Consider the following 26,055-nt stretch of genomic DNA (forward strand, 5'->3'; position numbering starts at 1 on the left):
TTACGACCATTCAAATATTGTCCATATCATATTTTTCAAGCCTAAAATTCAGTCACTGAGGAATTCACCTTTTCTACCATATATTATCGCTTTCCATCCACAGCAGGGATGCTTACATTGGAAAGCTCGCCCTGGCTATTAATCCTTTCAGGAGTGAGAAAGCCTCCTTTATCTCGTCTCATAATTTCTCCCCTTCCCAGCAAAACCAAACCCATCACCCATAATCTTGCTTCAAACACATTACCCATTTTGCTATACGCTGTTCTCTGTGGTTTAAGCAACCTCAAGGTAATAAGGTTATTTAAAGCAAGCTTCTCTTCTCTTGCCATGCAATTCCCTTCTCAGCATTACACACTGTGCACTAAGGAACAGCATAAAGATCCCTGAGCCAACACAGACGGGCGCTGGGTCAGTCCCCCAAATGCAACGTAACTGCATGACAGTATAACAGTTCGGCAACATCATCTGTAGTGTCTGCTGAGCATCCTTCCACATGGATTGCAGGCTGGACATTGGAAGAAGGTTAACACACTATGGCTGAGTTGCCACATAATAAGCTGTGACTAACAGCTGGGCTGCAGTAACCAGCATTTGCATTAAACTTGTTCCTTGCAAATACAAGGTAAAATTTAGCTTAAATATCTTTCCCTGCAGTTTATGCTAACGTCTCTTTGCACTTGCAGAAGGCTAAAAGCACACGGTGAGTTGCTGTGGATCAGCTGAGACATTCACCTGACCCTTCAGTAGCATTTTTCATTCCCTAAAACACATTCAAACCTACCTCAAAGACTTTAAACAACTCCACTGCAAGTGCTATTCTGCTCTGCTCATCCCATACCTCCTTCTTCCCGTGCACAGATCCCTCCTATGGGCTTACTTCTGGCTTTTTTATCCACTTTCTTTCATACTATTGTTAAACCCTGAATTACCTCCTACACATCACATCTCAGTCCTAGTGCCATTTCTTCTACCTCTCTATTCCTTTTACCCTGGGCTGGCACCCTCAGCGCTTGCACCAGGCTTTCAGCAACTCAGGAGGGGGACCTATTGTGATGCAATTTCCACGTAAAATTAACGGAATGCTAAATACTAATTAATATTTCCATAGTATCCTCAGGGAGTAATTCCTTCTGATTTTCTGCTGTTAGCAGTCACAAGCACTTTGCTGACTCGTAGTTTCTTCCTACCTGGGCAGTTGTTGAAAAATCCTGTACTGGGATCAGGATTCCCTCTTTCCTCTTCTTTGCTAACGGCTCCCAGCTCCCGACCTACACTGTTACAGCAAGCCACCTGTAATCAAAACACTAATATTATGCCTGCCTTCTCATTTTTTATCTCAAAGCTTTGCTTTGCCTTCTATTTTTCTGCAGAAGTGTTTGTGTTGCTTAACAGCAAAAGAAAGAAAATAAAATTAAAACCAGTAGTTTCACGAGACACCAGACATCCATCCACCTACAGCCCCAACAGGAACTAACGGTGATTTCATGATTTCTTGCAGACAACAGAAAGGACCAACTAGAAACCCAGTAGAGGCACCTGTGAGGGGGTTCTCACCAATACTTTATGGCACAGTGGCTACAGCAGGGACAATGTGGTTCAAGCTCATTTAAGACCTTCATGATATTGAAGCCCGGAATCCAAAGCTTGGATGAGTATGGAAAGAGTATGAGCCAGGCGGTTCAGCATCCTATGCTGGGCCCTCTGCTTAGCAGGAAGAGGATTATTGCTGTTCCAAACATCCTTCCTCAGACTGTCGCAGGTCTTGGTAGAGATAACTGTTGGGTTAGATACTGGCATGTTTGAATTGAGAGTTGCTTTTATCAGATTTCATTTTCATCCTTCATTGTCAAGGCAAAGGTTATGACTATTGAAAAAAGAATGACCATGAAGCAGAGGTGCCTTTTGAATTTACATACAGAATTAGCAAATTGTTTTGAACTTCTGGCATGCTCTATGCCAGGCATTGACATGACAGAGCTCCCAGCAGTCTCCGTGTATCTACCTGAGGGTGGAAATCTACAGAGTGGTAAGAAAGTGGAGTATCCTTAAACTGTTACCTTCAGTCTATCTTTTAGCAAGTCTGTATTTGAAGACACAGACACGTCCCAGAATCTAATTTACACACAGAACAACCTCGTACCCCTGCACCCTCAAGATAAATAAATGGCTAAATTGAAATACTGAATATTGTAAGGCCTTGTTCATTCAATTATTTTTTTCTCCAATATCACCTTGCAGACCTTAATGATTAACTACTTAAACGTACTCTTTCAGAAAAGCAATTTCTTAGCTGCTAAGAAGTCAGAGTAAGATCCAGGACCATGGCAAAACACATCTGGTGTTTGTTTCAAAGACGGAGAGTTGCACAGGCATTTTTTCAGAACAAAACAAAAGCTGTTTTGTTTAAGAGGGAAAGTTGCTGTGCTGGTCTAACACTTTTCTTAACATGTGTCGGAACAGGTTTCTGTGTATGTACATCACCTTTCCCACAGCTTGGATGGGTTACCATTTTGAAGCTTGCAGGGGCTGGAAATCTGAATAAATCACTCACTGAATAAATCACTCAACTACATCTGACTGTACAACAGTTTGGAAATAGTGAAGAAACCTTGATCAAATCCAATTTTAACATTATCTTCTGATTTTAAGCTCTTGAGCAGGAACCTTCCTTGTTTGCACAGTGCCTAGTTCAGCAGGGTCCTGTCATAACTAGGGGTCTTAAGTTCTACAGCAATACAAATAATAAATAAAAAATAATAATACTTAATACATGATCAATAATACCTACTTTATACCCTGTTTTTCAAAGACACACTGCACCTCAGCAAATACTTGAAAAATATGGTAACAAAGTTACCAAAAGTTGCAAGACAAATGCAATTTGTTTGATGCAAATATTTAACCTTAAGGTTCAAGTGGCTGGGAAACTCATTAACGGTGTTGCTTCACCAGCACTGAAAGGAACACAGACTGGAGAGATGAAACCAGTTCATGCACAGCCTTGGGGAGTCCAGCAGAAACTGGGAGGAAACATTTGTGTAGAAGCCGAGGCAGTGAATCCATGAACAGCTTCTCATCTCTACCATCTATTGACATGCTAAAAGGGATTATGTATGGGAGGAGAACTCCAGTCTTGTGGTTTTTTTTTTTTTGTGTTGGCCTTTTCATTTGGAAAAAAAAAAAGGAAACAGATAAGATAGACAAATCATATTGAAATATTTCATATATCCCCTATGGCTATCTCATTTTTCCCAAATGACTGCTGCATGAAATTCAAAAATTAAAGACTAGGATTTGAGACCAAAATTATAAATTAAAAAGGAGACATTTAAAAGAGAATTTCCTAAGGGTTTCATTCTTTCCCCACTTTGCAGCAGGGAGAGCAAAAATACAATCCAAAAGAGGACAGAAGAAGTCAGAGGGAATTAGAAAGTCCAGTCTTTCAGCCTGTCTCCCATTTTGCTAATTTTTACAATAGGTTATTTAAGAAGCGGTAGATGTTCCGATAAAAAGCAGGCAGCAGCAAACACAGGCATTGTCTCCTCCTTCCAGCGAGGTCTGTGCAATCTCAGTCTCTTGCTCCGGGAAGGAGAGGTTTTCCTTCCCACACTTGTTACTGCCTTCCAGTGTGGGAGAGGGGAGAAGTGTCTGCCAGAGATCGGGGTCTGGCATTTCGGGGGCTCCCCTCCCTCCGCTGGGCTAAAAGGAACTCAAGTATTCCAGTGCAACCTCGTATACAAATTTATATTGTTCCTGAAAGAGAGAACAGAAATCAGGGACATTAGGATACGGGTAAATTCTTCACAGCCTCATTCTAAAAGCTTCCAAAACTCCGTCCTCCCTCTTCCTTATACTGTTTGGCAGGATCAGGCAAACACTAATTGTATTTCTATGTGATCCTGAACAAGCATTACTAAGAGATGGTATCACCAATGGAAAACAAAAACACTCGAAGAGACAGGCACAGTACGGACTATTCATTATTTGCTCACGTCCTCCTTGCACGCATTGCTTCTGAGGAAGGAATTCAGCGTGATCGATTGAGATGATTGAATCCAGGACAGTTTAATCTCTTTGGCTGCAGGGGGCAAGGCCTGGGGTTGGGACTGTTCTGGTTTCAAGGCACATCACAGCATTAAGCATTGGCCTGTAAACATGCACAAGAGGACAAATCCCACCCTCGCCCCACAGCCATGGTGCAGCTACTTGGGTTTAACCTCCTGGAGGCAGCTGGGGGTGGAAGACACTGCTGATCCCACTGCCAGGGCAGGTCTGCCCTCTCTGCTCAAGGAGAGAAGAGGTGGGACTGGAGGATCCATTTCACACGGTAAAATGGGACTGATTTTAATTCTGACGGCTTTATGTTATGATTCATTTTGATTCATTCTGGGTCAAGCCATGAAATGGTTTTACCTGTCCTAAAGTCCCTCTGCATATGCTGGCTGGGGTAGGCACAGGAAAAAAGCTTACCAGTGACTCCACCATGTTGGATTTGTTATTCCGTAACGTTTTCACTATGTGGAACACATCGATGATATTTTGCTGTTGAATCATTTCACACACGCTGCAGATGGCACAGAAGGTGCCGCTGCGTCCCCCACCATTCCTGGGTACAGAGGAAAAGAGGCAACACGTGAAGGTAGGAAAGGCTGAGGGAATGGAAGGGAGCAGGGCTTACACAGCAGCTCACGCATCAGTCATAGAATGGCTTAGGATGGAAGGGACCTTAAAGATCATCCAGTTCCAACCTCCTGCCATGGGCAGGGACACCTCCCACCAGACCAGGTTGATCAAAGCCCCGTCCAACCTGGCCTTGAACCCCTCCAGGGATGGGGCAGCCACAGCTTCTCTGGGCAACCTGGGCCAGGGTCTCACCACCCTCACAGCAAAGAATTTCTTCCCCAGATCTCATCTCAATCTCCCCTCTTTCAGGTTAAAACCATCACCCCTTGTCCTATGGCTCCCCTCCCTGATCAAGAGTCCCTCCCCAGTGTTTCTGTAGCCCTTTAGGGACTGGAAGGGGCTCTAAGGTCTCCCCGGAGCCTTCTGTTCTCCAGGCTGAACCCCCCCAACTCTCTCAGCCTGTCCTCACAGCAGAGGGCCTCCAGCCCTCGGAGCATCTTTGTGGCCTCCCCTGGACCCGTTCCAACAGGTCCATGTCCTTCCTGTGCTGAGGACTCCAAAGCTGGACACAGTACTCCAGGTAGAGTCTCATGAGAGTGGAGCATATACTAAGAAAGGTCTGTATATATAAAGGAGTATGTACAAAGAAAGGTCTGTAACATATGGACTGGTTAAGGACATTGAAGAAAAGTGGAGACCTGCAGGACAAGAGACGGGGATGGAAGGACTAAGCCCATCCCTGGCAGTGATGGACAAGGAAGCTCCAGGGACCGCAGTGCTGCTCCTCACTGCTCTGGGGCTTACAGCAGCTCTGTGGTTGGAGCTGGACACATGGCAGTGCTGCTTCAGTTGTGTCTGGGCTCCAGCCATGAGATCTACCTACCCATCAGAAAGTTGCAGAGCTTTTTCAGTTACTCCTCACTGCAACCAGTAAGATCTCTGGGCCAGGATGCTATAATGTAGCACTAATGTTCAACTTGAAGTGTATTACAAATGTAATTTAACCTCATTTTCCCCAGCTGAAGCCTAGCAAACCACCAAATTTCCAGATCCATAATCAGTGCTCTTCAGAAAGCATTTCATGAGGTTACAGACATTTTCTAGTCCTACTTACAGGCAGTGGACAACAGTGCGTCCGTCTCTCCCATCGTATTGTTCCTGCCACTTCTCCAACCTTCTGACCACCTTGAGGAGTGAGCGTTTGGAAGGAGGGGTGTCCCTGTACGCTGGCCAGCCAATGTACTGCAGGTGCTGGACTATGCGATACCCGTCCTGAGGCTGAAACAAAGAGCATTTTCAAGATGCTAAGTGGAATGGGGCAGGAAGCAGAGAGATGGGGCAAAGCAGGGGGCACTGGTTACACGGCATCGTCCCCTCTGGATCTGATATCATCAATGTTAATGTCCTCCACTCTGGATACCCGATACAGCGGGGAAATAAGGACTTGGTAATCTGGATAACAACGATGACCTCAGATAATACAGAGCCAGGTAGAAACTAGGTGCTTAGGAACCCTTGTTTTGTCTTGAGTAGAGAATAAAGTCTCATCAAACTGTATGAACAGATCAAACACGTCTTTCCCGGAGGTTAGTTGTGCCATGAGAACTAGAGGCAAAGGCGGCCCTCAAAAAAATCTCTGGGGACTGTGGCAGGATCCTCATCAAGATTTTAGCAGCAGCCATTGGTGTTGAGCACAGATGGGTGCATAGAACAGAGTTCATGGCATCCATCCTGCCAGCTATGCATTTAGGAGCTGGCTTCAGCCTGAGAGTCACAGACCCTTAGTCCTACCAGCTATAGGACTTCAAGGCTGTCCCTGGTTCAAAGGTGGGTGGCCTGGGACACAGGAAGGTGATTATCTAACTGATTTATCAGTTTGTGTTGTTGGACCACAAGGTCCACTCTGCAATGTCACGACTGACTGCTGCACAGGCTCTGACCACACAGAGACTGATGTATTAAACAGCATGGAAACGTAGTTTGTGGAGCCTGTTTCCATTTCTGATTAGAGAAAGTGAAAAAGGAACAAAAAAGGAGGCATAATCAATCTGGGAAACAACTAATGAGAGAAAAATCCTCTACTGAAACCCTTTCCTGCAGCCCTACAGCTGCATCGCCAGGGTCCAGCGTGCAGATAAACTTTGTTTCTATCATTTCAGCTGTCCTGGGGCCGAGGGACACAGACAAAGAGTTGCTTTCAGAAATGGCAGCTGCTTATTTATAGGAAAAACAGCGGCAATTGGGAATCCTAGTCTAGCCAGTAAACGCTGCATCTGTCTTCAGAGACACTGCCGAGTAGCTGACAGATGGAGCGCTGCTGACGCTACCCCAGTTTATTTCCTACAATATTGATGGTTTTATATTGGCTACTAAGTGATTAATTGTTCTCAAATATACACAGAAAAATGCATTCCATTTAAATACAGATTTTCAGCTCATATCATCCACTTTCTAATTTCAGCCAAGAGTCTTTTACCAATACAGACTGCTGCAATTGAATGTTAATTAAAGGAAGTAGCTACTAAATTCTGCAGTGGAATTTTGTTCCTAGGTGAGAGACTTGGCATCTCTAAACCACAAGTCTTGGTTCTGTCTCTTCCTCATGTTAAAATATATTTTTGAGAATAAACAGGGAATCTGGTACTTCACTGATCTTACCCTGGCCATGTTGCAGATCCGGAATATCCGGTTGATAATATCTTCATCGATGTCTGCTGAAACAAACTCTACTTGAATTGGCCCGTAACAACAGGACGTTTTCTCTGGCCAGTACTGCATGCAGAGCTGGAGAAAACACCGAAAGAAACAGAAAGCACCTTAACTATTAACACAGTAATGCATGTTCAGTTCTCTCATCTTTCGAATTTATAACCAGCTCAAAATCTATAACCAATCTTGTATTACATGTATTTGCTCAGAGAACACTTCCTTCTAGCTCAGTAAAAGTTTTTTATATATGAATGTGATAATTGTGAGGGAAAAAATATACATATTTTAGAAGCTCAACTTTCCCCTCCCTTTTTTTTTTGTATGAACACAATTTGTAACTGATTGAATTCTGGGGTCTACAGATGCAGAAAAGGTGGCTAACAAATGAGTTTCTGTAGGGGTATAGATCTAAAATTAACATTAAAAGACCAGTGTCTGTAGGTAAATTTAATAAGAATCACAGAGGTTTGGTGTTAAAGAAGGAACAGCACACACAGCAACAAAATAAATCTTAATTCAAGGGAAGTGGAACTTCTTTTTTCTGTAAGATGGACATTTTAGCTTTCTGACTCTACCAGTGAGGGAGAATGAATTTGTTCTGAGAGCAAGGAGAGCAACTCTCATTTCAGAGGGAACAAGAACTGAATTTCTGAAGTTTGTGAAGCAGGTTGGAAGCCTTTTTTCTTATGCTGATATATTTCTGAATTGAAAGTACAAAAAAAAAAAAATCCTTTCCACACAAATTACAATCTAAGTATTTCAAATCCATCTGGAAATAGATCATGGCGAGAAAATATTTTGAATGAGATCTCATTAGCAGTTTCTGCTGAGATTGTATTTCTTTCTGGTTTTTTTTTTTTTTATTTCCTATTTTCAAGTGTAATTTTTTAGAAGTTTTGAAACCCCCAGATGCTTATTTGAACTTGATCTCAAGCTTTTCAAGTTCAATCACTGCCAGTAATAACGTCAAGTGTGTGCATGCTACTGCATTAATTCTGTATTCCTGTTATTCCTTTGATCATAGAGGACTGAAATTGGGTGGGATATTCATGCAATCTTGTGCATCTTTGCCCTTGTTAGTTTTTCAAGATTAAGCCAGCCAAGACCACATAAGCAAGTCCTCCTTTGAAGGTTGTCTTTACTCTTCATTCAGACTTTCAAGCAGCCTACAGATCTCTTCTCAAAGCATCTGTCCAATAGGCAAGGAGATCTGAGCTGAGCAGGTGCTTTAGGAAACAACCTCAAGGTGCATTGGAAAGAAGAAAAAGATTAAACCTTCCCCTAATATTAAAAATCTGCTTTTCGTAAAGCACTGAATGGCGATCTACCCAAATGCATATGCATATACAATCCTTAAAATGGTCTGTTATGTTCTCTGACCTCCACGTGGTTTTATTTGCACTTTTTTCCTGCATAGTGGATTAAAGGTTCACTTATCTATTAATTTTAACTCTCTTCCTCTCTGCAGTTCAGGCACAGCTTTTATATAAGCGATTTTTGTATTTGTGTTCCACTCACAGAGATGAATAACACGCCCTGCTCACGCAAACAAACACGGTAGCTGTACACTGATGGTTCTGTGGTGCTTCGGGTACCGCGCTCGGATTAGGCGATGATGAACAGTTAGATAATTACAACATCATCATACAATTACAGTGCAAGCACAACACGGTTAAGTTTCCTTTTAAGAAACCTCACTTTCCCAACTGATATCAAACCATCACACCTTGCCTTGAGAGGTCCTAAACTACAAACTTTAAAATCATCCTTAACTTCCAGTGCTCGTTGGATGATTTTGGCATTGGCTGCAGGCTTGAGGTAGGTGACACCATACTAAAATAACTGAGAAATGACTTTACGTATTGTTAAATCTCCTTTTCTGTGCCTACAGACTATCCCATAAAAACTAACTTTTCTAGGGAAAAAACCAAAGCAGATAAAGTCTTGTGCAGAAAGATAGTCACAAGAATACCACTGGCTGAGGCTGATAAGTTTGTGTTTTCCAAGAACGAAGCATGAGAAAGTGTGTAATTTCCAAAAAAAGCTGTGGTTTTCTTTGAAGTGTCAGAAAAAAAGGCAAAGATGCAATCCGCCTCTGGATTCGATGCCAAGACGCAGACTCAGGCTGGGTGAATCAGACAGGAGGCAGCAAGTGCCCCAGGATCTCTGGTTCTTCACAGAGTGGTGGGACTCTATGGGTCACCAAGAGATTCCACTTCTGGGCAGAGCTCCTGCTGCAGCTGGAATGAAATCCCACAGCGCTCACCCTGAAGGGAGATCCCCTCGATGACTGGGGTGACTGGCATTTCCATTAACATCAAATAAAGAGACCAATAATCTCACTGCCTTCAAGTGTGGTAAGATTTTTGAAGATAGAGATGAGACAAATGAAAAATTAATCTGTGAAGTACCAACTACTTGAGGGTTCCTCTCCTCTTGTTTAACAAGTGCTGTAATGGGTGAATTAGCCATGCCAAATGTACTCTTCACACAAATTGCATGATTACGCCTTTTTGAAAGCTGTTATCTTCTGCCACTCCATCAGCAAGGTGGCTGGAAATGCTACTACAGGAGGAACTATAGCGGTTCCTCCCCCTGGCAAGCTCAACTCCTGAAAATAATGGTGTGTTTAGTAGCCAAGAAACCAACTTGCACATGATATTAGAAAGAAATAAAAAAATCAAAACACAACATGCTTCTCCAGAAGCTGTGCAAACACACTCCTCAGTATTACAGAATTACATTGGAAATCTCAGGGAAAAGATCTTTTGAATGATTTCAGCATCTCACTTGGTTTTATTCTCCTGGAAATGCCATATGAACAGGCAGCCGTGAAGCACACTTGGGCTGTGGTACGGAACACTGTTCTGAACTAAAGATAAAAATAAGAAAGGGAAGAAAGCAGGTCTGGGAGGAAGATTTAGGTTCACAAACACAATGTATTTAGATATCTAATCCCTGCTAATTGCAGGATGAATTAGCTGCCTTAGAAGGAGCCAAGCATGTGGACTTATCCTTTGTTATATCTTAAAACATTACCTATTACTTTCCAGTTCCCCTTCCTTTATTTATTGGGGTGGGGATGGGGGCACAATAAAATGGCAGCAGAAAGGCTCTTAAAACCATCTGGATTTGAGAGGAGAGTAACGTGACAGAACACATGAAACACTGATGAAAACAGATGAAAAATCACTTACTTGCGCTGCATCCATCTCATTCAGCATCACGACCGAGGAGCAGTTATAATCAAACACCAGCCTCCAGAAGTCTGCTATGGTGTTGGGCAAAGGGTGTTGGGTTACAATAAAGGCAGCAGGTTGCTTGTGGCTCTAACAAAAGAATAAGATTAGTTAAAAAAAAAAAAAATTCAATCAACTTTTATTCAAACGAATATTATACCCGGGAGGCTATGGCTAGGCAATCTGAGCCATTTAACCAGATTATACAAATCACATATCCTTCTCCTTGTTATCGCTCTGCAATGAATGAATGTCTCATAATGGGATTCTTTTGCTCCCAATGAAGACATTTCATTAAAGAAGTGTCACAAGAGCAGAGATTACCCAAATCAATTATTTATATTTTGAGACTCAGCAAATAACACTAATTCTACTATTACTACTACTACTACTATCAGTAATATTAATAACTGGAAAGAAAACAGCTGGAAGCAAATGCTCTCCTTTTTGCTGCAATGGACTCAGGAACTACAGAAGGGATTATCCCCCCCATCTGCCGTTGCTCCCTGGTGATGTAGTGCTACAGAGGTGACACGTTTGGACCCCAGCCATCCTTTAAGAGCTTGTGGGGCAATATTCAGAGCCTGCGACACTGGCGTTTAATTTCTGATGCTATTCTTTCACCTCAAAAAAGCCCTCTGACCTCAACCTCCCTAACCACGGAGGGGAGGAACTGTGTCCCTAACCTCTGCGGGGCTGTGTTAATGAATGTTTGCAAGACCCTTTGAGATGAAAGGCTACAAGCTCAAAACTTTATCGCTTTCCACCCGTGGCAGGCAAAGCTTAGCTGAGCCTACAAACCGCCCAGTCCTTTGTGCTGTACATCTGTGAAGCAGGCTTGGATCAAAAGGCACGGTATTTCTGGGTTAAAAAAACCCAAACAACATTAAGATTTTGGATTTAAAGTAAAGAAATAAATAAAACCCCAAAGTATTAAGATGGTTGTTGTGGGAGCTCGCCTTTTTCTCTCCATACAAGGTGGATGTGGGTGGAAGTGCTGAGCAGACCATGATGGGAGGGGGAGAAGGTGCTGTGCACGCTCCGCACCAGCACCGTGCTCCTGAGTGTGCAGGTGAGGAGGGCGATGGGATGGGGAGCAGGGAGAAGGAAAAGGAAATGATTTCTTGGGAAATGATCAGTCTGGAATGGATTCTTCTCTTTCTCCCTACTCCGTATTTCAAACCTAGGAGCACCAGTATGGGTCAAAAGTTGTTGTACCAGACCAACTGTGGCAACAGAGTGGTAAATGAAACAGTGAATCTTATCTCTTAATTAGAGTTAACCTCATCATAATGTTTCTGCTATGTTTTTTCATTGTGCACCAATACAGCAAACTCCGTAATTGGCAACGCTGATGCCTGAAGGTAAGATGTGTTTGTGGGTTTTGATATTAGGAGAACAAAGAAGCATTCCCCACCTGTTTGCTACAGGTGAGGAACCAGGTTCACTGTTGTATGTTAAAGGGAAGGTGACACAGAGATGTTAATTATGTCAGAGAACACATATAGGATCTTGGGGTAACAGTGATGACAGGGACACGACATAGTTTGCATTAAATACAAACCTATCACCACTTATATATGGCTTGACTCAGAAGTGGCTAAGTCTCTTTGCTTAAGGATTATGTTCAATCGTTTTAGGGGAAGGAGAGGGACAGTATTTCTCCTTTCTTCTTAACAAACCATTCCGCAGACGCCAACATGGCTTTCCAAAGATTCTCATCCGAACAATCCTAAGGTCTGGGCAGAGGACATAGAATCATAGAATCATAGAATCATAGAATGGCTAGAGTTGGAAAGGACCTTAAAGATCATCTAGTTCCAACCCCCCTGCCATGGGCAGGGACACCTCTCACTAGAGCAGGTTGCTCAAAGCCCCATCCAGCCTGGCCTTGAACACTTCCAGGGATGGGGCATCCACAACTTCCCTGGGCAACCTGTTCCAGTGCCTCACCACCCTCACTGTAAAGAATTTCTTCCTTATATCTAATCTAAATCTCTTCTCTTCCAATTTAAAACCATTGCCCCTTGTCCTGTCACCACTCTTCCTGACAAAGAGTCCCTCTTCAGCTCTTCTGTAGGCTCCCTTCAGGTATTGATAGGCTGTTATAAGGTCTCCCCGGAGCCTTCTCTTCTCCAGGCTGAACAACCCCAGCTCTCTCAGTCTGTCTTCATAGGAGAGGTGCTCCATCCCTCTGATCATCCTCGTGGCCCTCCGCTGGACCCGTTCCAACAGGTCCATGTCCTTTCTGTGTTGAGGACTCCAAAGCTGGACACAGTACTCCAGGAGGGGTCTCACGAGCGTAGAGTAGAGGGGCAGAATCACCTCGCGAGACCTGCTGGCCACACTTCTCCTGATGCAGCCCAGGACACGGTTGGCTCTCTGGGCTGCCAGTGCACACTGCCTGCTCATGTTGAGCTTCTCATCCATAAGCACTCCCAAGTCCTTCTCCTCGGGGCTGCTCTCCAGCCATTCTCCACCCAACTTGTATTTGTGCCTGGGGTTGCCACGTCCCAGGTGCAGGACCCTGCACTTGGCTTGGTTGAACTTCATGCAATTTGCACGAGCCCACCTCTCCAGCCTTTCTAGGTCCCTCTGGATGGCATCCCTTCCCTCCAGCGTGTCAACTGTGCCACCGAGCTTGGTGTCATCAGCAAACTTGCTGAGGGTGCACTCTATCCCACTGTCCATGTCACCGACAAAGATGTTAAATAGTACTGGTCCCAGTACCGACCCCTGCGGAACGCCACTCGTTACTGGCCGCCACCTGGACATTGAGCCATTGATTGTAACCCTTTGGATGCGGCCATCCAGCCAGTTCCTTATCCACCGAGTGGTCCATCCATCGAATCCATGAGTTTCCAATTTTGAGACCAGGATGTCGTGCGGGACAGTGTCAAATGCTTTGCATAAGTCCAGGTAAATGACGTCAGTCGCTCTGCCCTTGTCTACCAAGTCTGTGGCGGTATTGTAAAAGGCCACCAAATTTGTCAGGCACGATTTGCCCTTGGTGAAGCCATGTTGGCTGTTTCCAATCACTTCTTTATTCTCCATGTGCCTTAGCAAGGATTTCAGGAGGATCTGCTCCATGATCTTGCCAGGCACAGAGGTGAGACTGACCGGCCTGTAGTTTCCCGGGTCTTCTTTGCTTCCTTTTTTGAATATTGGAGTTATGTTCCCTTTTTTCCAGTCAGTGGGAACTTCACCAGACTGCCACGATTTCTCAAATATGATGGAGAGGGGCTTAGCAACTTCGTCCGCCAGTTCTCTCAGGACCCGTGGATGGATTTCATCAGGTCCCATGGACTTATGCACCTTCAGGTTCTTTAAGAGGTCTCGAACCTCGTCTTCTTGTACTGTGGGTGGTTCTTCATTCCCAGAGCCCCTGTTCTTGCCCTCCGTGACTTGGGCAGTGTGGTTAGGGCCCTTGCCAGTGAAGACTGAGGCAAAGAAGTCATTCAGTAGCTCAGCCTTATCCATATCCTGGGTGACCAGGTCTCCCGTTTCCTTCCGGAGGGGACCCACAGCTTCCCTCGTCTTATTTTTATCCCTGATATATCTGTAGAAGTGCTTCTTGTTATTTTTCACATCCCTGGCTAGATTTAGTTCTGCCTGGGCTTTCGCTTGCCTGATCAGGTTTCTGGTGACTCGGACAGCTTCTCTGTATTCTTCCCAGTCTACCTTTCCCTGCTTCCACCCTCTATAGGCCTCCTTTTTGGTCCTGAGTTTGTCCAGCAGTTCCTTGTTCATCCACGCCGGCCTACTGGCTATTTTGCCCGATTTCTTCTTTTTTGGGATGCACCTCTCCTGAGCTTGGAGGAGGCAATCCTTAAATACCACCCAGCTTTTTTGGGCCCCTCTCCCTTCCAGTTCTTTTTCCCACGCTACCTTACCAATCAGATCTCTCAGGAGATCAAAGTCTGCTCTTTTGAAGTCCAGGGTAGCCAGCTTGCTGCGCACCCTCCTTGCTGCCTTATGAATCTTGAATTCTATCATCTCATGGTCACTGCAGCCGAGGCTACCCTTGAATTTGACATTCCCGACCAGCCCCTCCTTGTTGGTGAGGACAAGGTCCAGCACTGCTCCTTTCCTCGTTGGTTCCTCTATTATTTGTAGAAGAAAGTTGTCGTCGACACATTCCAAGAACTTCCTGGAAGTGGACATGAAGAGGAAAGGTCTTGAGATCTGCTGAAGGAGAATTCCTCCCTTCTGTGGGCAACAGCAGCCCTTTGGCTGTATTCCCAAAACTCAAGGCAGAAGAGGCTGCTTTTTATGCCCTACAGCCAACAGACTGGAACAGTCTCCAGGACAGTTTTAGCCAGGAGCCCAGACCGAGTGCTTCACCCCGAGGGAGGGTTCAGGTGGTGTTCTGTGTCTCAGGTTAATTTTGGTGAACACAGCCCAAAACATCCTCCCAGACTGCCTTCCCGGGACAATTCACGCTTCCAACCTCAGACTGTAACCTGTTCTAGAGGTACCATCATCCCTTCCTGCTCTGCCACTTCTTCCATCATAGCTTTCATGTAATACAAAGGGCAAGCTGCAAGTCAAAAAATGTTTGGGGAGAAGTTTAAAAAAAAAGATCACATGAGAAATCGGTAAGGTAGAGGTAAATAAAATGATCAGCACTGGGACTGTGCTGTCAGATGTTCCCCAGCATGTGCCTGCCTTCACACAATTAAAGAACTAACGGGAGCTCAAGGCAATATGGGATGGATGATCTCTTGTAAGAGTCCATGCTCGGTACTAGACTGCAGACATGAAGCTACTGGAAAAGACAAACAATTGGCAAGGTCTGTCCTCAACAGGAATGCCTATGAAAATGTGGGATTTTGGCTGTTCCCCTCTGATTTCTTTTTTTTTCAAAAGCTGCTGATTCCTCTATGGAAGGATAAAGGAGAGCCAGAGAACATCAGAGTGGCTGAATTTCAATGACAGGTGAAAAATTCCTTTGTAGAAAAAATTTTAATTCGCAGGAATTTCGTGGGGAAGGACACAAGTATCAGCAAATTGATTTCAGGTAATGAGGACTGAAATGTGCAAACACATTCCCAGTCCCTAAGAAACTAGAGAAGAAGAGATTGTGCTCCTGAAGATTTGCCAAAGCACAAAACGCACTTAAAAGAAAAAAAAAGTTTCCTTAGGCATATTTACAATGGAAACATCACAATCTCAGAAAAAATCTAAAATTAATTCTATGCCCATTTGACTTAACCTCTTAAATGCAGCAGTATCATTGCTTCCCAAAGACTGAAAGAACAGACAAAATTTAAAAAGACCGACCCCAACATTGCTGGGGAAAGAATGATGACATTTCACCCTGGATCATATTTACACATACTCCAACTGCAATAATTAGTGGCTTTAAAGACATCTCTGCCCAAAGGCAGTCAGGCACCACAGCAAAAGGAAACCATCAACAAAATTCACCCTATAGAAATGACCTGTGCTGTGAGATTCTAGCCTATAAACAAAGCAAGGGAAAATGCCTTCAGACAGATTCACATCAGCTTAACTCATGTCCTTCGGCCTTACAGTGTTTTTGCACATCTGATCCCTGTACTCCCATACTAACTGCATAAGCTCAAATAAATCACTCACTCCGCGCTGCAAACGACTCTTTTCAAAGAGCTGACCTGGCAAACATTTCTCTTTCAACTTATATGACAACCAGTGTATGAGAAGAGCTGTCCCACCTCTTTTTTGTCCCTCTGCCTTTCTACGACACAACCTCAGCCTGCACGCTCATGAACTCCTTCGTCAAAGATTTTCCACCAACGTGAGGCAGAACTACAACTGCAGTATGATAACCATAGTCTAGGTGACACGTTTGTGCGAAGGAGAGAAAATCCATCTGCCTTTGCCCAGTTGGGAGATGTCAGACCCAGAAACCACAAATAAAGATTCTTTTCTCCCAGAATAGTATCTTGAGAAAAATAAACTGGACGCAGACTAGGAGCAGTGAGGACAGCACAGTGCTTACATCCATGAGTGCAGCATTGATGTAGTTACTCGATTCACCATCCACGGAGATGAGGAAAGGCAGGCACCGGTCCAAGGGCAACACATCCATGCAGCGGTTCTTGTCATGGTTCCTTGGCAAAAGACCGATGCTGCAATCTTCTGGTCGCACGCGCGGCGTCACAATATTGAGAGTCTGCAAAGGGGAGAGGGAAAAAGGGAAAGACAGAGAGAAGCAGGCTGAGTGTCTTTGAATTTGCTTCCAAGAAGGATGCCATCTGCACAATACATTTATTTTAAAGGTACTCAGACTAGCAGATCTTTGGGATCACAGAGAATGAAAAAGAAGGAGCATGAGGAGCTGCTTGCTGTAACAATACATTGCATTTTGCATGTTGTCCAAACACTGTAAGCTCCAGCATAAACTGAGAGCACTACACATCTACTCACAACTTCCAGCTCTAAAACCCCACAGCAGGTAGATAACATTTCTATTCTTTCCTAGAGGTTGGAAATAGCTGTCACAGGTACAAGTTGCAGCCTTGACCTGGTCATGGAGTGAAACCTCCCCATGTTTCTGTCACCCTGGGGTGGAAGAACTCATCCTTCTCCTTCCTGAAGTGGATCATGCGCAGAAGTGCTCCGAGTGTTGACGTGGCTCACCCCGCAGGTCAGACTGGGTTCAAATCCCCCAGTGATTTCTCAGTCAAACTAGTGGTTTATCTTAACAATGTATATAAAAACCTAAGAGAAAATGTGGGGGTTTTTAAACCGGAAAGTCAATCCATTTCATTCATTATTTAGACTGCTACTTTCCTTTTGGAGTGACACATAGGATGCTTCACTTCCATAGTCATAGCTTATCTCTGCGGTCTTGCTGTCAGTCTTACACCATTATCCACCTTTCCCATTGCTTGACAGACTGTGTTTCTTTAAATCTAATTTTCTTTTGTGTAATCCATTGCGGAGTCTTCCTGACAAACCAGTCCAGGTTGGTCAGCAGGGATCAAAAATAGCAAATCAAAGTGAATGCATGTTAACACTGTCACTTAAGTCATTGTAGATGTCATTCTACTTTCCCTTGTTATGTGTCCTCTTCCTGAATAAAGCCCATGCAGTCACACAGTGAACTCCTTTCCAGCCATCAGAGGAAAACAAAATATCTAGGGGCCAAAAATTCTTGCGAAGGGCCTGACTTCTGCTAGACAGGCTATGAATGGAGAAAAGAGGAGGGTCAAACTATCCAAGATAAAGGAATGTGTCTTAGTACAAAATTTGAAATAAGATAGTTGCTCTAAATTATACAGGTTCTACATGAAAAGTCCCTTTGTCTAGAGATGGAAAGCAGATAGTCTGGCTGGGGAAGCAACATGAAATCTCAGATCTCTGACAGTACAGATAATTAGGCAGGTGACTTGTTAGTGACTTATTCCTGTCTATTTTACGCCCTTCCCCTCTCCCCCCTGTTTTTGTACTTATTCAGATTACAAAATCTCTCCAGAACAAGCTTTTGCATGTTCAGGCAACATGTAGCGCATGAGAAATACGTCCAAGCCTTACCTGAGGGCCAGTGGGGCTAAATAATACAAATTGCACCAACAGATCTACAGTTAGATCAACTGGCTCAAAAAGACTATAGCAAAAGATACCATCTTTTGCATTAAATCCAGACAAATAGGGCTGAAGAATGCTCTGAGCCAAAACCCTGTAAAAATAGATTCTACAACTAGACAGAGAAGGAACCTCTTATACAAAGTACGGCAGAGCATTTCCTTCCCACAGGAGTTGCCAGCCCCTGGCAGCTCAAAAGAACAAGCACACAGGCGACAAATCGCGTCTCATCTCATGACAAAATAAGCTCAGCAAGGGATGACTTTTTTTTTTTAAATAGCATAACAGCATTTGATGAAGTTAGGCTTCGATTCCTTCGTGCCAAGCGTCCAGAACCAGAAATACTTTTACAGATCTGATATCGCTTGATAAAAACAGATCTTTTTTTAATTGAACTGTCATCAGTTGGGATCCACATTCTTTATCTCACTATCCCAACCCTGATGATTCCCTGTAAGGTTTCAGATAAAAACACACGTTCTCCCTTCGCATAGAGAGGGAGGAAAAGAGGCATCTAACTCAGACTGGGGCTCTGAAAAGACATTTTCCTGCTGCAAAAGACACTTTGCTGGGAAAGGGGTTGGGCATTTCCTACAACTAAAGGAATCTCCACCTCTCTCCTGCTGACTAAGAAGAATGGCCTCCTGAAGAATAGCAGAGGTCCCTCTCTCTCTTTCCCATCTAAATCATCCTGCCCAGATTTCTCACAGTATTATGTTTTTCCATACGTCGGTGTCAGCTGAAAATCCTCAAGGGATTTACAGATACATGGGGAATAAGACTGGAAAACTTAGTTCACTGTTCTGCAGGGTGAGTTCTCTCCAGTGTGAGAGGTCCAGCTTCACAGGGCTCATGGCTCATGTGTCCCCAGCCCATTTATTAGGGTGGGACAAGCAATGGTGACAGCAGAAGGTGGAGTGGCCCTCATTTCATCGCTTGCCCCAGGCAAACGGCGCTACGCCAGCCCTTGTGAGTTTTACTATATGTCATTTCAGTTCTCACCACCAGTTACTTGGTACAAAGTAGATGGTGAACTGAGGGATTCGGTTCATTGAAAATTAGAAATAGAGAAAGTAAAGCTCACTGAGCTCCCTTTCTCCTACTGTGTGGAAGGACATCAACAAGTTGATTGTTAAGACTCAGAATCAGCATATGAGCCAGGAGAACGGATAATAAGAGACCTTGAGGCATAAATGTTTCTGCATAAATTACAGAAGAAAATTAACAACAGAATATTTGTTGAAATGAGAAGTACAACATTATCTGTGAAAATTAGTACCCTTGCTCTACTGAAGTAATGGGGAATTTTTTCCTTGCCGAAGGCTGGTAAGTCCAAGCTCAAAAACAAATCTCTGCTTGATTCAGTAGTAAAAAACAAAAAACAGCTGAAATCAGACCTTGGCTCAGTGTCCCCCTTCTCTGCTCTGTTGGAAATCGTAAAACAACGCACAGAAATTGATTAAACACCTTCAATACACCAACTGCAATGACCGAGACACATGAAATTACCTGAAATTCATCTTTTATCTGGCTGGAATTGGTCTGTGGATCTAGTCTGCTGATGTTGTAATATATGGATCTGAACTCACAAACTGGAATGGCTGTGTTGCCACAGAGACATGCCTCCAAAATGGCATCATGGACAAATACATACTGCTCCTGCATAGGGAAGAGGATAAGATATTAAAATCATATTTTTAATACAGTTCATGAAATATCGCTGTTTTGTTTTTCTTAAATCATGCCCAATATGCATATTTGGCTCTGTTTCATGTGGAGACAAATTACAGAGTGTGTTATGTGACAGCTTTGTGAGCATATTTCATCCATCATTGAACGTGAGGTCTCATGTAGTCATTTCAAATTTACAAGTAAAATGGGAAGCCACCACTCTCAGGAACGCTGGGACAAAAGGGGGGTGGGCTGAGGAGGAAATCAGGGTGTAAAGCTTTTCTGTTCACTGTCACGAGGCGATGGTCAGGAATGGATTGTGCTTTGGACCTGTGATAACACCAGCAGAAACAATTGTACTAACACCTCTGCTCCACCCGTCTTCAAAACTCCTGGACTCCGGGTATTCCAGGTAAAGTTTTTCCCCTGAACTAAATATGAGAAGTCCAAAGCTAAAAGCTCTTCTCTGCCCCAGGCTATTGTCCTGTCCCTCAGGAGGGGAAGGCACTGAAGCCCATAGGAAGAACTTGTGTAGCAGGATCACAGTTGCACAGAAGTTTGTGCAGCTGCCAGACACTACGTGATGGAGCAGCTTGCTTAATCAGCACCCAGTCCTTTAATCAAGGATCTTTCATTTGTTTAGCTCCCAACTGACATAAACTAGGTACTATTCGAGTCTGCAGTACATCTATGAATGAGTCATGAGAGGATTCAGGAGCTAGCTTTTTTCTGCCGTGAGAATAAAATTAATCAGCAATGCTAAGACCTAAACTTCAAGGTCTGCCCTCCTGTCTTGGAGGCCCTGAGAAGCTGCCAGTGAATGTGATTCGGTGCACATCTGGTCATGTTTAGCCACCGAAAAGTTCTGTATAATCACATCACAGAGGAAGCAAGCGTTGACTTAATGAATTGCTGGGCTCCCGTTGAGCAGAAGAGCTGACAGGGAAGCAGCACATCGTTAAGAGGAGACCTGCTGGCACCTACCTCTGTCTGCACCAGATTGACCCTCTGGGATCGCAGCTCTCGCACACAGTTAAATATATCTACCACGCCTTCGTTCTCTGCCATGTCAAGCATGATGTCGATGGCAATAAAGCACCCGGTTCTCCCGGCCCCAGCACTGAAAAAAGAAAAAAAAACCAATGAGGGTCCGCATGATCAAGAGACCGTGGAGGGGCAGGGCTTTACAGAGGAGAAAATAACTGTATCACAGACGCAGCTGTCTTCTCTTGGAAGCTGCTCCCCTTTCCTTAATGGGGTGATTTTTGTATGTAGCTCAATTAGCTTAGGATTTAAGAGAATGGGGTAAAATAATATTTCTTGAAAGGGAAATGGAGCCAGGTAGTAGGAAAGAAAAGCTTTGTGTTCTTGAACATCAATAAAAAAATTAGGAAAATCATCATTATGTTTTTACAGGTCAGTTCACCTGCACAACTCTCATCACACAGGATGTGGGAGAGCAGCCTCCAGGTTGCAAATAGACACAATTCCAGAAGTTTTCTTCCATGTGACTCTTTAAAAGGCATGCACACGTTTACTCAAGTGGGCGTGATGAAAGAATCTCAGTCCTCCACCTCAAACACTTTTTTTTCCCTTTTGAATCTGGAGGAGTTTGGGTCCCGAGGAGAGTGATTTCAAGTTGTGGATTGTAAAATTATAGAGAAAGAAGCTTGAGGCTACTCAAAACCTTCAGTTTAGAGCCCCCCGCTGCTCGCAAGAATTGGACCATCTCCTGCAAAATGGTGTTGTCATTGTGTCCTCCATCCCTCCTGGGAAATCATCCAAGCTGTTTAGGTGTGAAGGATAGAGAGAGGAGAACGTCTCTTCACATTACTCCGAAGAAAGAAGGAAAACTCGGCTCAAATCAGGGAAACTTCAGTGGTACAAAGCTCCAGCAGAGCCGAAAGCAAGGAGATATGAATGACCATAAATTAATGGACCAGATTAATCAACTGCTGAATAGAGAGAAGATATTTTTCATTTGCAGAATTTTAATGAATAAGTGGCATTTCCTCTCCCTTTATCTCTCAGCTTTTCAGAATTTTAACAAATAGTTATAACATTTCTATATTTAGAGGATCCTGGCACTTCATAAATATCGAACAGTGATATTATCCAGCCAGGCATCGGTAGGGAGAATTTGGTAATTACCACTTAAAGCAAGTAATTAAAATTCAAAAGCAGATAAATAACGGAGAGGAAATGGCATTTATTCATTAAAATGTGAAGGATGAAAAATTTCTCCTTGCTTTCTTGGTGACAACGAATCAGGTTGAGACTCCTTCCGGGGCCAGACCCGTGTCACGGCACCAAGGAAGCAAATTCAGGCCCTGAGCTCTGAATGAACTCCCTTCTGCCAGCTCCTCAGGCTTACCTCTATTTTATTATAAAACGGATTCATTGCTTGCTAAAAAAATCCAACAAAACAAAACACACCCCCAACCCAAAACCATTTAAAAAATATAAGATTTAATTGATTTTTCCCTTTCAAAGTAGTTGTGGGATGTGTTCTCTCTCTCTTACTGATCATACAGCGTGGCACTTAGAGGTAATTGCCTGCGGATTGATTAGGGATGAGATTTTGGGACAGCCAGCTCTGCTCTCCAGCCACATCTCCTTTATAGAACCCGTGCCCTGAGCTGTGGCCTGAGCACCCCAAAATCAGCTGCTACAAAGCCAAACTCTGGTTTTGTAACAATGTCCTTCCTTGCATTTGAAGCCACCTAACTCTGATGCCAGCCTGTGTCTGCTCTCCCAGCATCAGCAGCATGCCCGGTCACACCCCAAAAAAAGCTCTTCATGGCAGGGACACTCTCTTACATATCCACATAGTGCCTTGCAGAGTGGGGCTTTCAGCACAGTTGGAAGAAAACAGTGCAGAAGAGCCCTCACCAGTAACAGCAACCGCCGGGGAGCTGAGCAAGCCCGTGATACCATAGTCTGAATTTTCCCAGCTGTAAACCAAGCAGCAAGGTTTATTCAGGCTCTCCTCTTCTACTTACTAGCTGGAAGGCACTGGGCAGGTTTTCAGTCTGACATTCAGTCTGACAAAGGATACTGGGACAAGAATTAGCAGGGGTCATTGAGAGAGCTTTAAACTAGATTTGAAGGGGGACGGGGTTGGAACCAGGGTTACTAAAGGGGTGCCCAGGAGTAGTGTGCTAGTGGGTAAAGGTGCCAGTAAGGCCTTGCAGCCTGTTGCAGCAGTCGATGTGGGAGAGAAAGATACATGCAGCTGTGAAGACATAAGGAGTAGTGATAAGACGGTAACTGCAGAAATGTCTGCACACGGACAGGTGGGAATTAGTGCCTGCCCTCCCAGAAAAATAGTGGGACGATTAGCCCAGCTGATGTGCATCTACATGAATGCACGCAGCATGGGCAACAAACAGGAGGAGCTGGAGGCCATCGTACAGCAAGAAAACTATGATCTAGTTGCCGTCACAGAAACATGGTGGGAGGACTCGCATAACTGCAATGCTGTGATTGACGGCTATCAACTCTTCAGAAGGGACAGGAAAGGAAAGAGAGGTGGTGGGGTGGCCCTTTATGTTAAGAGTAGTATTGTATGCCTAGAACTTGGCAATACACATGAAGACAGTGTTGAGTGCCTATGGATAAGAATCAAGGGGAAGACCAATAAGGCAGACCTTGTGGTGGGAGTTTGTTACAGACCCCCAAACCAGGATATAAAGACTGATGAAATATTCTATAAGCAGCTGGCAGAGACCTCACGATCACTCTCCCTTGTACTCATGGGGGACTTCAACTTCCCAGATATCTGCTGGAAATACAACACAGCAGAGAGGCAACAGTCCTGGAGATTCTTGGAGTGCATGGAAGACAACTTCCTAACACAGCTGGTGAGGGAACCGACTAGGGAAAGTGCCATACTGGACCTGCTGATAGTTAATTCAGAAGGTCTTGTGGGGGATGTAAACGTTGGAGGTTGTCTTGGACAGAGTGATCATGAAATGATACAATTTTCAATTCTTGCTGAAGCAAGGCGAGGGGCCAGCAAAACTGCCATGTTGGACTTCCGAAGGGCAGACTTTGGCCTCTTCAGGAGCATGGTTGGGGGCGTCCCTTGGGAGGCGGTCCTGAGGGGCAAAGGTGCCCAGGAAGGCTGGTCGCACTTCAAGGAGGCACTCTTAAAAGCGCAGGAAAGAGTCATACCCAAGTCCCAAAAATCAAGCAGGAAGGGAAGAAGACCAGCCTGGCTAAATAGAGAGCTTTGGCTGGAGCTCAGGAACAAAAAGAAGGTTTATGATCTTTGGAAAAAGGGCCTGGTAGGCAAGGAGAAATACCAGGAAGCAGTGAAGATATGCAGAGGGAAAATTAGAAGGGCCAAGGCTCAAGCTGAACTCATCTTGGCCACTACAGTTAAGAAAAACAAAAAGGGTTTTTTCCAGTATGTAAACAGAAAAAGGAAGACTAGGGATAATGTGGGCCCACTGAGGAATGAGATGGGCACCCTAGTGGTGGAAGACACGGAGAAGGCAGAGTTGCTGAATGCCTTCTTTTCTTCAGTCTTCACTGCTAAGGCTGCCCCTCATGAACCTCTGGCCTTGGAGGCCAGGGGGAGGGTATGGAGAGAGGAAGTTTTTTCTTCAGTAGAAGAGGACCAGGTTCGGGACCACTTGGCCAAACTGGACATTCATAAGTCCATGGGCCCAGAAGGGATACACCCGCAAGTGCTGAGAGAGCTAGCAGAAGTTATCGCTGGGCCACTCTCTATCATATTTGAAAAGTCATGGAGAACAGGAGAGGTGCCAGAAGACTGGAGGAAGGCCAACATCACACCAGTCTTCAAAAAGGGCAAGAAGGAGGACCCTGGGAACTACAGACCAGTTAGTCTCACCTCCGTCCCTGGGAAGGTAATGGAGAGACTCATTCTAGATGTCATCTCCAAACAAGTTGAAGAGCAGGGGGTTATTGGAAGTGGGCAACATGGGTTTACCAAGGGTAAATCATGCTTGACCAATCTGATAGCTTTCTATGATGCCATAACTGGTTGGCTGGATGAGGGGAGGGCAGCAGATGTCATCTACCTTGACTTCAGCAAGGCTTTTGACACTGTCTCCCATAACATCCTCATTGGAAAACTAAGGAAGTGTGGGCTGGATGAGGGGACAGTGAGGTGGATTGAGAACTGGCTATGTGACAGGACCCAAAGGGTAATGGTTAATGGAACAGGTTCAAGCTGGAGGCCTGTAACCAGTGGTGTCCCCCAGGGGTCAATACTTGGTCCAGTCCTGTTCAACATATTCATCAGCGACCTGGACGAGGGGACCGAGTGTATCCTCAGCAAGTTTGCTGATGATACCAAGTTGGGTGGGGTGGCTGACACCCCGGAGGGCCGTGCTGCCATCCAGCGAGACCTGGACAGGCTGGAGAGCTGGGCAAGGAAGAACCTCATGAGGTTCAACAGGGAAAAGTGTAAGGTGCTACACCTGGGCAAGAAGAATGTCAGGCACCAATACAGGTTAGGCGTGGACCTGCTGGAGCCAAGCTCCGAAAAGAAAGATCTGGGAGTCCTGGTAGACAGCAAAATGACAATGAGCAAGCAATGTGCTCTTGTGGCCAGGAAGGCCAACGGAATCCTGGGCTGCATAGGGAAGAGTGTGGCTAGTAGGTCGAGGTAAGTCATTCTCCCCCTCTACTCTGCACTGGTGAGGCCACAACTGGAATATTGTGTCCAGTTCTGGGCTCCCCAATTCAAGAGGGATAGGGAACTACTGGAAAGAGTCCAGCGAAGGGCAACAAAGATGATTAAGGGATTGGAGCATCTCCCTTATGAAGAAAGGCTGAGAGAGCTGGGACTCTTTAGTCTGGAGAAGAGAAGGCTGAGGGGAGACCTTATTAATGCCTATAAGTATCTCAAGGGTGGGTTGAAGGAGGAGGGAGCCAGACTCTTTTCAGTGGTTCCCAGTGACAGGACGAGGGGCAACGGGCACAAGTTGGAACATAGGAGGTTCCACTCGAATATGAGAAAGAATTTCTTTACGGTGAGGGTGACAGAGCCCTGGAACAGGCTGCCCAGAGAGGTTGTGGAGTCCCCTTCTCTGGAGATTTTCAAGACCCGCCTGGATGCAGTCCTGAGTAGCATTCTCTAAGCAATCCTGCTACAGCAGGGGAGTTGGACTAGATGATCTATATGGTCCCTTCCAACTCTAAAAAAAATTCAGTGGAATTCAGTGAAATTCCCATTCCAGCTCCTGGGCTTTGAAGAGGCCAAGAT

General features: G+C 44.6%; 1 protein-coding gene across 1 annotated transcript in view; it reads right to left on the reverse strand.

Annotated features, from left to right (window-relative positions):
* Nucleotides 1-3,699: 3,699 nt before the first annotated feature.
* Nucleotides 3,700-26,055, reverse strand: part of PTPRT (protein tyrosine phosphatase receptor type T) — a 477,289-nt gene continuing 454,933 nt past the window's right edge. Inside the window, exons 28-35 of the mRNA XM_074157294.1 lie at nt 20,799-20,934; nt 19,653-19,802; nt 16,555-16,728; nt 10,530-10,661; nt 7,282-7,407; nt 5,738-5,901; nt 4,471-4,606; nt 3,700-3,753 (exon numbers count right to left, since the gene is read on the reverse strand). Coding sequence (XP_074013395.1) covers nt 3,700-3,753; nt 4,471-4,606; nt 5,738-5,901; nt 7,282-7,407; nt 10,530-10,661; nt 16,555-16,728; nt 19,653-19,802; nt 20,799-20,934 — 1,072 coding nt within the window. The remainder of the gene's footprint in view (nt 3,754-4,470; nt 4,607-5,737; nt 5,902-7,281; nt 7,408-10,529; nt 10,662-16,554; nt 16,729-19,652; nt 19,803-20,798; nt 20,935-26,055) is intronic.

The sequence above is a fragment of the Numenius arquata genome, chromosome 12 (genome assembly GCF_964106895.1).
Source record: "Numenius arquata chromosome 12, bNumArq3.hap1.1, whole genome shotgun sequence".
Lineage (NCBI taxonomy): Eukaryota > Metazoa > Chordata > Aves > Charadriiformes > Scolopacidae > Numenius > Numenius arquata.